The 12,433-nt window shown below is 41.8% G+C and overlaps 1 protein-coding gene across 2 annotated transcripts in view; it reads right to left on the reverse strand.

Annotated features, from left to right (window-relative positions):
- Positions 1-202: 202 nt before the first annotated feature.
- SNAP25 (synaptosome associated protein 25) overlaps positions 203-12,433 on the reverse strand; it is a 68,305-nt gene continuing 56,074 nt past the window's right edge. The window contains exons 5-8 of one of the 2 annotated variants that reach the window (XM_029072237.1): positions 11,314-11,431; positions 7,825-7,950; positions 3,986-4,130; positions 203-1,449 (exon numbers count right to left, since the gene is read on the reverse strand). In XM_029072237.1, the coding sequence (XP_028928070.1) occupies positions 1,381-1,449; positions 3,986-4,130; positions 7,825-7,950; positions 11,314-11,431 (458 nt within the window). In that variant the 3' untranslated portion in view covers positions 203-1,380. Of the gene's footprint in view, positions 1,450-3,985; positions 4,131-7,824; positions 7,951-11,033; positions 11,152-11,313; positions 11,432-12,433 lie in introns of both variants that reach the window. The other variant, XM_029072236.1, reaches the window with a different exon arrangement.

A 12,433-nucleotide genomic window follows, 5' to 3' on the forward strand; every position in this document is an offset into this window, starting at 1 on the left:
ATGGGTCATTTTCAAGGGAGACTCACGCTAACCAGTTCCGGCTGAATTGTCACCCGTGGCTTCATAATCAGGTTCAGGAGAGAACTCTTTTCATCTCCACAGCGTGAACCCATGGCATGCTACTAAGACTGTAATTGATTTTTGACTCTCTGATCCCAGAAGGCATCGCTGACACCAGGTCACACACAAATAAAGCGAAGAGTTCGGGGTCTATAATTTTTAATAACTTTAAACTAGCTACAAAATGTCAATCACGTCACAAACTGACAGGAGACAGGAGGAATTGAATATTTCATGCTGTAATATTTATCTCAGTATCTATATTTCATTCATTTATATTGTTTTTTAAAGTTTTTCTTTATAGCTACTAAACATCTCAGCGATTTGGTGTGCATAGCTCTAGGTAAGCAACAGAGAACCGTACTGATAGCAAATCACATGGGGAATAGCGACTAAGAGGATACAGGCTTATAAAAATTACATCTCTGCACCGTTTCATATTGTAGTCGTTTCCTCCAAAAGATAGTCTTCAAAAGCGGCGACAAATCCTATATTACACTCATTTGACATATTTTCAGCCAAACGTTTATTTGCTGGAAATGATTAAATGGTGAGTGTCATATCCAACTTTTTATTTAAAAAATGATGATTATGATAACTCTATATATTGACAGAAATAAAGTGGCACTACTGCAGTCTTGCTGGTTTTACCTAGTCCGAACGGTGTCTCAATACTGAGCATGCTTTTTTCTCGTTGTTGGTTTGTGGTTGTTTTTTTTGTGTTTTTTCTGTTGTCAAAGTACTACTGCCATGGAAAGATCTTGTTTTAGGAGTCTAAGAGTCTATTTATTTCTCATGCATAAATGCATAAATCACATCACTTTTAGTGCAATGCTTGTTATATAATTCCACATTGTCTAATCATGAAATCATAAGAACAAATGATGGCCGTGAAGAACCAAGGACAGCAAATTTTATGTGTTTAGAACATGACACCCAAAGAAAGGAGCATGGCAGTAGCTGTGTGGAATGTCACAGTTTTACAAGAACAATACTGTATATTTAAAGGTTCAACAGCACGTTTAGCATTCCTACATTGTTGTCATTCAGCAAACGTCATTGAGAGAGAAAATGAAACAAACAAACAAAAAATATTCGGCCAGAGCCATCAAATCAACACTATATACAACCTTTGGAAAGATTGCTAGGAAAAAAAATGACAAGTATTATTGTTGGAAAGCTGACAAACTACACAGGACAACATTTACAATGAGGACTGATATGTGCATGTGTGCAAACCTAGTAGGTAGATACCATGAGGAAAGCATGAGTGTGCCGTCGTCCCAGACGACACAGAGAAGAAAATCCACATTGTTGCATTTAACCACTTCCCAGCATCTTTGTGGCACGTTGGTTGGCCTCGTCGATCCTGGTTTTGTTGGAATCGGCCTAAGATAAGGGTGGAAAGAAAAAGTTCTTGTTACTTATGGTGTCCTCCAAAAAAAGGACCCTGGCAAATGTGTTAAGCCTTTTAAAGTTTCTCCAGATCTGGGATGTGTGAAGACAGTGGGTGTTTGTCCGCTTACGAAAATCATCAGTTTAGTGGTGCATTTTGTTTTTTGGGTTTTTTTAAAAATAAGCCCAATTTTTTTTTTTTTAAGGATTACGCCGATTTGGAGGATTTTTTTTTTCTTCAGATTATGTAGAATGTTTTCATGAATCAAGTATGTGATGGATAGCATGTGATTGTGGGCAGTGAGTAATAAGGAGAAAAATAGAAGTCTTTCCCTTCCCTGTAAACTTCAGTCCTTTTTTTCCTCTTTACTTTTTTTCCCTTAAATGATTTTTAAGTGCCTACTCTGTGCCAGGCACTGTTCTAAGCACTGGGATAGATACAAGGTAATCAGGTTGGATGCAGTCTCTGTCCTACATGGGACTCACCATTTTAATCCCCATTTTACAGATGAGGTAACTGAGGCAGAGAAGTGATGTGACTTGTCCAAGGTCACATTGCAGAAAGGTGGCAGACTCAGGATTAGAACTCAGGTCCTTCTGGCTCCCTGTTCTTACTTCTGTCCTCTCACCTAGTGGAGGTTCATTTTCAGGTGGAACTAGTGACAGTTACAACTGCAGCTTCATAGGGGTCAAGGGACTATGGCCTCTCTCACTCCCGTTCTCTATGTGGTTCCACAGACAGAAGGAGAAATATGGCCTAGTAGAAAGAGCAGGGTCTAGGGATCAAAGGACCTGGGTTCTAATCCTGACCTAACTGCCATGTGACCTTGGGTAAGTTATTTACCTTTTTCTGTGCTTCAATTTCCTCGTCTTTAAATGAGGATTGAATACTTATTCTCCCTCCTACTTTGTGATCTCACTGTGGGACTGTGTCCGAACTGATTAACTCCGACCTACCCCGGTACATAGTATAGTAGTTGGTATATAATAACTGCTTAACAAATATCATTTAAAAATACATCACACTGAGTACTGAGATAGAAAGATCTAACCTGTTCTCACTGTTTTTATTCATTCAGAAATAAAACTGACTTCTGTAGCTCAGGCAGTGTATTAAACCCTTTTCTTCCTAGCACCTTCTAGCAATTAAGAAACATGTCATCTTATGCTGCATTGGGTGAATAAATGTCTGATGTTGAGGTCACTAACCTACAGATAGAACTATTTCAGGGATTTTAGTCATAATATAGACTGAGAAATGTAAAGGATGTTCCATGGGAGAAACTGATATCTATTATGTTCCTCTCCTCTTATTTATACTATCTTTGGATAGCTACATTCTATGCAAACTTAGTAAGCTTTGTTCTAGTTTACTGAACACTGGGGGAGGTACAAGTCAATTAGATTGGACACAATCACTGTTCTGCATGGGGCTCACAGACTTAAGTAGGAGGGAGAATAGGTATTGAATCCCCATTTTACAGCTGAAGAAACTGAGGCACAGAGAAGTTAAGTGACTTGCCCAAGGTCACACAGCGAGCAACTGGGAGAGCCCAGACTAGGCTCTGGATTGCAACTAAGATTGCAACTAATCTAAGATTGTGACTTCTCCAAACTTGCACAGCAGACAAGGATTAGAACCCAGGTCCTCTGACTCCCAGGCTCATGCTCTTTCCACTAAGGCAATGCTGCTTCACAATTAAGAGAAAAATTAAGATTAGACTAAAGATATATAATGAAAATAGAAAGAGATCTTGGAGTCATGCTCTTCTGTTTCTTCAAATCGCTGTTCCAGTTTGAAATGTCAGGTCAAGAAACCAATGAATGCTGAGTATCATCAGAAAAGGGAAAGAAACAAGAGAAAAGCTATTTCTGCCACAATATATAAAATCATGGTAACCGCACAACTGTAATTCTGCAAATAGTTCCGCTTGCCTGATCTACGTGGACATAACTATCTGCATGTACATATAAGACTATCCTTCATTTTCAAAGACTATCCTTTATTCTAGCGGTGGGGTATGGGCCCATAGAAAGGACATTATGGAGCTAGAGATGGTACCAAAAAGGGCAACCAATTTAACCAGGTGCAAAAATTGAGATTTCTGTGTGAGTTTCCTATGTATGATGCATCCTCCCTCCTTCCCACTAAAGCCATCTTACTCTGACCTCCCCAGTTTTTAGGGTTCTTTATCTCAACTGCCTTTAGCTTCCATGTGGGGAAAAAGGAAAGTAGCATCTGTTTGCATTTTCATTCATCTCTTTCACTGCCATTAAAGCTCCAGTGTCCTCCAGGATTCCCAATCGATCCCAGCATTTCATTTCCCCTTCCTCACCGCCATCCCTTCCCAGTCTCTGACCCCTAGTAAGATCAGAAAGCTGAAAAAGTTCCAAATCAGCAAGAACTGTGCCTCCAGGGAATCATTCCTGCTGTTCCTCCTTCCTTTTGAATAGCTTTCCACTTTGCTGTTATCACTGGAGGAGAAAGAAGCATTATCGGTGAGAGCCGTGCAGATCTCAAAGCCTTTACCTTCTCCATGATCCTGTCAATCTGGCGATTTTGTGTGTCAATCTCATTGCCCATATCTAGGGCCATGTGACGAAGATTTCCGATGATACCGCTGACTTGCTCCAGGTTTTCGTCCATTTCATTTTCTCGGGCATCATTTGTTACCCTAGGAGTGAAGAGGCAAATCTTTTGAGGAAATACGAACTGGAGAAGCCTGGATCCAAGGACTCAGAGATATCCGGTGGTTGAGGAATAGTTAAAAAAATGTGTTGGAAATAACCTCATTCCTGAACCTTTCCATATTTAATTGCCACTTAAGGTCAATAACTGTTTCTTTCCATTTCATCAGCTATCACATCTATGCATTCTAAACTTATGACATTAATCTTCTACCCCAAACGCTCAGTCAGTTTAGTAAAAAAAAAAAAAAAATCCAGTTAGCAAAAGCAGTGGGGAGGGGAAAAAAAGACTAGTCTATAAATTGCTTAAGGTCAGAAACCATGTATATCCCCTAATATGAACCCTTAGAATCATGTAGAAATACTTAGCATTTGAATAACAGGACTGCCTGACTCAGACAGGGAAATAGCTTTATTAAGTCTTCTAGGGAGGCAACCAGGGTACAACTAAATAATTGAAAAACTAAAATTACTGGGGTCTTAGAAAAATCTCACCAGTTGGGGTTGAAATGAGGGAAGCTAAAAATTTTCCCCTGCTTTACTAGGTGGTACCTGGGAGCTGCTCAGGCAACTGCAGTCACTTGCCCTTGTCACAGGATTGTTGTCTGCATATTGTGGCCAACTAGTGCTTTTTGGGGGCTGTGGCATTATGGGCCCACATCGTTGGCAGGCAGTGTCACGTGTTGCAGGATTGGATGACTGTGCGATTAAAGTCCCCGCTGGGGCCTTCTGGAAAGAACCCGGGGCCTGGGAGTCAGAGGGTCTGGGTTCCAATCCTGACTCTGGGTCTTGCCTGCTGTGTGAACTTGAGTGAGTCTGTTAAATTCTCTGTCCCTCATCTGTGAGCTCTGTGTGGGACAGGGACCTCGTCTGACGTGGCGCATAATAAGCACTTAACCATTACCACAGTTATTATTATTAAATCTGAGGGTAGTCTGGACAGATGGATGCAGCCCTCTTCTCCATTTATCTGGGAATGAATCAGGCCCAATTTTACTACCAGGTCACTCCTTAAGCAAGTCTATTTCCCCAGAATTCCAGTGAGACCTAACCAGTGCACAAGGCATTGAATTATTTAGCGGTTGGATTACTTGTTTGATGGAGGAACTTATATTAAAGAACCAAGGAGGGCTGCCTAAGATTCGTCATTTTTTCTTCTTCTTCTTTCATAAAAAAGCTTGCTTCAAAGCTCTGGTTTGCATAAGTGACAGCAAATGTCTAACACCAAAAAATGTGGGTGTTTTTTATGGTATTCAAGTGCTTACTATGTTCCAAATTGGATACACTCCATCTCCCACATGGGACTCACAGTCTACATTCCCATTTTACAAATGAGCTAACAGAGGCACAGAGCAATTAAGTGATTTGCCCAAGGTCACACAGCAGAGAAGTGGCAGCGTGGGGTTAGAACCCAGGTCCTCCAGAGTCCCAGCCTCATGCTCTCTCCACTAGGCCATGCTTAGTGGCTTTCTTAGCAACACATGATTGTTGTGTCGTGTTGCAAAGAGTATGTGTCCTGGCTAATGAGAAACTGCCTTCCCATCTGATCTGGGATATTATAATGGTCCAGAGTTGCTATAAATATCTCCAGTGAGGGTTTACCCGTAGACATTCGTCGTAGGTAATCCAGAGGATCGCCATAGCAGGTGCCATCTTCACCTCACACCGAATATTAATGTCTGTCTCCCCAGACTGTAAGCTCCTTGTGGGAAGGAATCCTGTCTACCACCTCTACTGTATTCTCTCCCAAGCGCTTAGTACAGTGCTGTCCACACCGTAAGTGCTCAATACCATTGATTGATTATTCAATTAGGGCCCAGAGCAAAGAATTCCCCTCCGCAATCGTAACCCATTTCGGAGTGACTATCTCGTTAGTTGCCAATGTGTAGAGTGAATCTTTATGTGGATGTGTAGATTCTCAGTAGAGTGAATCTCAAAAAATCCACCCTGGATCATCTTTGGGGAAACAGGTTATAATTGACTGCGGTAGCCATCACTGGGTGATGTAGAGAAGCAGCGTGGCTCAGTGGAAAGAGCACAGGCTTGGGAGTCAGAGGTCATGGGTTCGAATCCCGGCTCTGCCACTTGTCAGCTGTGTGACTGTGGGCCAGTCACTTAACTTCTCTGTGCCTCAGTTACCTCATCTGTAAAATGGGGATTAAGATTGTGAGTCTCACGTGGGACAACCAGATTATCCTCTATCTACCCCAGTGTTTAGAACAGTGCTCTACACATAGTAAGCGCTTAACAAATACCAACATTATTATTATTATCACTATTGACTCTTAAGGAGCGATGGCAATTGGAAAAAATGATCCTTGGCGTTGCTCTGCAGACTTTATCTCTAGATGCCTGGCTGAGCTAATATGTCTCTATTTGCACACTCATGAGGGAGCTGAATTTCATTCTGTTTGTTAGTTGGTTAGCAACAGTCTGAAGGGCTTGAGGTTAATATTTGCAGATAAAAACAAGCCTAGCAACCTGTTTAGTTCTTGCTTCCCATTGTATAAAAACTAATTGGTTCTTTGAAGAATACTTACTTTTTAATAGTCTAGTTTCTTCAGTCCCCAAGTAGCAAAATTCTGTAGAAGTTTGTCTTGGACCAGCTGTTGACAGTTGTTTTTGCAAACACGGTTGCTCAACATATCTATATAAATTTATGTATCTGTAGCTCTTAAAAACACTGTTTTCAGTGCCTGTAGCTAGTGACTCCTGAACTAAAGCAGATTAGCTGATTGAGAGCCCGGTCCTACTTAGGTTTGAGATAAATATTATGAGTCCCTTGTGGGACCGGGACTATGTGTGCCGCCTTCTAACCTTGCATCATATTCCAGCCTTTAGCACCTAGTAAATGCTAAATGCCATTATGAAAAGTAGTAGTAATCATTCATTTGATCGATCAGTGGTATTCGAGCATTTATCGTGTGCAGGACATTGTACTAGGCACTTGGGAGAATACAGTACAACAGAGTTGGTAGACATATCCCCTGCCCATAAAGTCACTCTGCTGCCTGGATCACTTTTCTCCAAAACCATTCAATCCATGTTTCTCCACTTCTCAAGAATCTTCAGTGGTTGGCCATCCACCTCTGAATGAAAGAGAAACTCCTTACAACCTAATTGCCTTGGCCCCTCCTATCTTACCACCCTGATTTCCTACTACAACCCAGCCCACCCACTTCACTCCTCTAATGCCAACCTACTCACTCTACCGCTATCTCGCTGCTGATCCCTCTCCCACATTCTCCCTCTGGCCTGGAACTCTCTCCCTCCTAATATCTGACAGATGCTCACTCTCCCTACTTTCAAAGCTTTATCAAAAACACCTCCTCCGTGAGGCCTTTCCCAACTAAGCCCTTCCCTTTCTCGCACTCTCTTCTACATCACCCTTTATTCACCCCTCCCTCAGCCTCACAGGCTTAAGTACATATCCGTAATGAATTTATGGTGATGTTTGTCTTCTCCTCTAGACTGTAAGCTCACTGTGAGCAGAGAACATGTCTAACACTTCTGTTAGAAGCGCTGTCCCAAGTGCTTAGTAGTCTTTTGCACACAGTGAGTGCTAAATATGATTGATTAATATTAGGGCTATTAAAAAATTACTCCAAAGGATAAGAAATTCAGGGGACCAAGGAAGAATCATAACCCATTCGGGGTGGTGCAAAGTGAATTAAACCTCACCTGCGGATAAAACCTCCACTGATGGCCATCTGCTCTCGTTCATCCACTACGCGAGCAGGCTGGCTGGCAACAACTCCATCTTGATTATTGCCCCAGGCTTTTTTGTAAGCGTCACTTGATTTAAGCCTGTGCAAAAGAGAGGGTGAGTAACAAGCACCAAGTGACAGAGGAACTTGCAAAAGTCTATTTCTTCAAGCTAAGAACTGATTCAAGCAAATGAGCTTTCATCGGGGCATTATCGTATACCGATATATCATAAACATGACGCCAACATTTTACTGCCACAACAACTATGAAACTCAGAGATTCGTTTCCAATGGAGTCAGTTGTAATTGTAAAGTCTGCAACATTGCACAGAAGGGTGGGATTTTTCAATTGTTTTTGTTGGGTTGTTGTTGTTTTTTAATTAAGGAAACTGGAGGACATTCAGTATTATCTCACTGACACGGTATACTCTGAACACAAAACACAAAGAACGTACTGGCAGACAGACATAAAACAAGACTGCCAAGTGTAGTGTGTACATCACATCACAGCAACACACTGTCTTAGAGAAACAGATTAGGTTAAATTTTCACACAACATCTTGCACGGATTTCATCTTTTCTTGTATATGTGTGGCATAGTGGCCGTGTAAGCCACTGACAGTACCAATGCTGCCTAAAATGAAAGCATTGGAGGGGGACAGTTGCTCCCACATCTTTAGAATCACAGGGCAATTTCAGTAGATTTCTAAAATAATATATCGGTACTTCAAAACCGTAACCATACATCGAGAGTTGATGTACAAACCTCTGTCAACAGAGACAAAAAGTACAAGAGGCATAGTGGAATGAATGCAGGAGAAAATAAAAATACAAGCAATCTAGCATCAGAAAGGGAAATTCCTCCACATCTTCTTCATGCACCAGCTACAGGCATGAGTAGAAAGTGAAGCATTCTCACTGAGCACAAACTACTCCAGAAATCGATCATTCTCATAATGCACCAGCAGTAATAGCCTTCGCGAAGTGCGAAACGCACATCAAATGTCTTCAGTTGGGTTTGGGATAAGGGTGAAGAATGTTTGGGAGCTGATGCATCGAGCTAGTCTTTGGGTGGTCGTTTTGAGTTTCCCCATCTCGAAAGAGCCATTTTCACTGAGCTGCAGAGGAGAGAAAACTAAAATAGAGGCATATCTGTGTGGCAAGTATAGAGTGCAGCATATTCTAGGGTAGCTAAATCAATCAAAGGTGTTTGGAGTTCTTTGACTAGGCGACACAACAGTTTGGATTGAGCAAGAGAGCTTTATTTTGTCCTAAGATTCAGGACTCAGACCAGGTTTTATAATTAACTAGTCTCTCCTTCCACTGTAGGGCTATGATCAGGTATAAAAATGGCTCTGATATTGGCAGTGCAGTGACCTAGCAAACTTCAGAATCAATTTGAAAATTCGCTAAAGTAAACTTCAGCTACTCCCTCCACCCACACGTAAGCCTATGTCATTCCACAGTCGCTGTAGCTCTCAAAATTCACCTTGCCTGGTGGTTAGTTCTACCTTCAATTAGTTAAAAGGGCTTAAGAAGTCGACCTGGAGTCTGTGTTCCCCGCCCACCCCCACTTCCCCAGTAATGAAAGCAAGCCACCAGGACTTGTAATGCTTTCTGCTGCGTAAGATGTTTTCTACGCCGTCTTTGGCAAATTCAGGATAAAAAGAAGGCGTTTCTAGAGAAGGCAAATCACTGCTACCCAAATGCTGCGCGTCAACCCACGCTGATTGATATGCACTTGCTTTAATCCTGAAACATGCTCTGACAGGAAGATGCCCTCAAAATTTCAGGTGCACTACCCAACTGAATTGTGACACATGGTTTTTTGTTTCTTTTTTTAAAGTATCACTTATATATCCTAGGGAACATTTTTACTAGGGGTTTCTGCTTAATTTCTGCCTTTAAAATATAATCCAATTGGCACCACCTGATAGATGAAAGGATTAGGGGCAGGGTTAAAACTGGTGTTCTTTTCAGTAGGGATCTCCACAGCCTTCTCTACCAACAGCTGGAAATGGGGAAACTTCTCTTTTGACAAGGATCATGAGCCAGAGTAAAACCGGACAATCTGTGGGAAAATAGGTGATGAAATTAAGTAATGTGCTAAAGGAACAGTGATCCTTATTTTCTATCATATGATCCCTTCCCAAACTAAGAACTGGAACATTCTGTATAGCTTATTATCGAAGGGGAATAGCAACTCTATGACCAGGCATAGACCAAATAGAAATATGTCTTCTGGAACAGGGATTACAAGAGCTTTGAGAAAAAGCAACAGGAAAGATGGGGGTGAGCCATGGAGCTGCCTCAGTTTCCTGATTCGCTTTGGACAGTCCTCTCGTGCACGCCACCACGGTCCACCGGAGCTGCTTCTTCAAGAGGCCTATTCTTTCTGTTTTACTTCTACTGTTTCAAAGTGTCACAACCACATGTCACATTTTATGCTGCATTCAAAACAAGCTTCGCAGAACCTCGGAGAGTTTCAAGTTTGGGGATGTGCATGCAAAATCTACACATTTCAACATTTCAGCTAGTGTACAGGAGGTCTAATGGGAATAAATAGGAGCCGGGTTCAATTTGGGTCCAACTTGATTTCCCCTGACAATTTCTAGCCCGCCCTGCTTAGCATCTGATGGCTGCAACCTGCAACCCTCTGGGCTTGGGGAATTGGGTTGGGGCCTCTCGAGATGAACGTCTGAGTGTTACGGTCAAGGGGCCTGCAGGGGAGCTTTGGGGAATGACTCCTCACGTCTCTGGATTGGTGGTGGATTTAGAATCCTCCAAACTGCCTTCTTACATTTTGTTAACCCGAAATTTAGCCACCCGGGCTCACGGAGAGAGGGGAAGCGGAAATATGAAATCCTGCTCTCGGAAGGATTTTTTTTTTCTAGAAGGGCTACACACTTGAGTACACTTTCTGCAAAATGTTGAAATGTTCATCAATCAAAGGTGTTGCCAGTGAAGTTTTCACTGCAGTATGCCCGATTTTAATGCATCTACAGTAATCCCCACTGAATTGTCTACACTGTGAGATGAATGCATTGGAACCAGTATTGATCGGTTCTGCATGCCACATGCTCATCCTGCCCATACACCTAGCAGGAATGAGCTTCGCAAGGCCGAGAGCTGGGCCTTGAATGCTCAAATAATCAGGCAGGCAGGCAGGCAGGCAGCACCTACTTGTTACACGGACAGACACAAAGACCACAGAATTTTCCTAGGTCCGTCAAATTCTTTTCTGCTTCTTTCATGTCCTTATTGATTTGGTCCATTCCCTCTTCGATGCGTTCCAGTTGTTCTGATTAAACACAAGTATTTTATCCCCACAGAATGAAGCAGATGAAAAAGGACAAAGAAAAAAGACAAAACTTCAGACATTCACTTTGACAGAAAAAAAACAAAAACAAAAACGAAAAAAAAAACTGGACACCACAGAGCAGAGTTGGTACCCAGTACCTACTTGTTACAAGGACATATGAAAAGGCCACAGCATTTCCCTAAATCTTTTAAATTTTTCTCGGCCTCCTTCATGTCTTGGTTGATATGGTTCATGCCTTCTTCAACACGATCGAGTTGTTCTGGTCAGGACAAAGGGATGATAGTGTGGAATGAATTTTTTTTTTGGTTTTCAACAGAATATGAGAAATGACTATGTAAAAAGGAATTCAAGAGAGAGAGAGAAAGATTACAATGCATTGTCTGAGTGGATGCATTGCTGCTGGGATGTATGCAGGCTGAAGGCTGACGAGACCCTATTAGCATGGGGTGGATACGAAAACAAAAACGATGCTTCATATAGTTTTTAAATTCAAACAGGATGTAATGATAGGGGTAGGCCTGTTTAAACTTAGTGTCCAGAAACACAGCACACTACATTCACTTAACACCAATGACACCCAAGAGAAAGAAAAATAAGGCATTATTCCTTTGCATAAAATAAATCGATTATTGAGACATCAAAAGTTGGAAAAAATTATCTCCAGCAACAGGAAAGACGTGCAGTGTTTGGAGTTCTAACTTGTTTCAAGTAGAGAGGGGAGAAAAGATTCTTTGATTTGCCCTTTATGGGGTGAAAACCATTAACAGTGGAATGAATCTTCATTTTGCTCCCATGCCTTCACTTCTTCATTCATCCACTGACTGACTCTCTCGATAAACTGAGAGCTGATTATGTACTCCCATGGCTAGTTCCCTGACTGAAGCAGTTATAGAGTGAAGTAAAAGGATTCAGGAGGCTTGGGTTTTGTTGCATTTCCATTACTTGATGTACTGCCTGTGAAAGCCATTTAACTTCTCTGCACCTTGATCTCCAAAATTGGGGAGATGGTAATGGGTGATATTGTCCAGCCCAAACTGAAATTATCTCAGAAAGGGAAATGTGGGGTCTTAGAAAAAGCATTCATGTCAAAACCAAAAAATCGAGGGCAAAATGACAATCTAGTCAGTGTCTCCAAATTCCATTTTACTGACATGAGAAGCCAGCCGGTCCACGCAGAAGGGTTTGTTAGATGGCTTTAAAGCTGATTAAAGTAAGACAGCAGTCGATCAATCAATCATATTTGAGGGCCTTCTGTGTGCAG

This window comes from Ornithorhynchus anatinus, chromosome 9 (assembly GCF_004115215.2).
Source record: "Ornithorhynchus anatinus isolate Pmale09 chromosome 9, mOrnAna1.pri.v4, whole genome shotgun sequence".
Classification (NCBI taxonomy): domain Eukaryota; kingdom Metazoa; phylum Chordata; class Mammalia; order Monotremata; family Ornithorhynchidae; genus Ornithorhynchus; species Ornithorhynchus anatinus.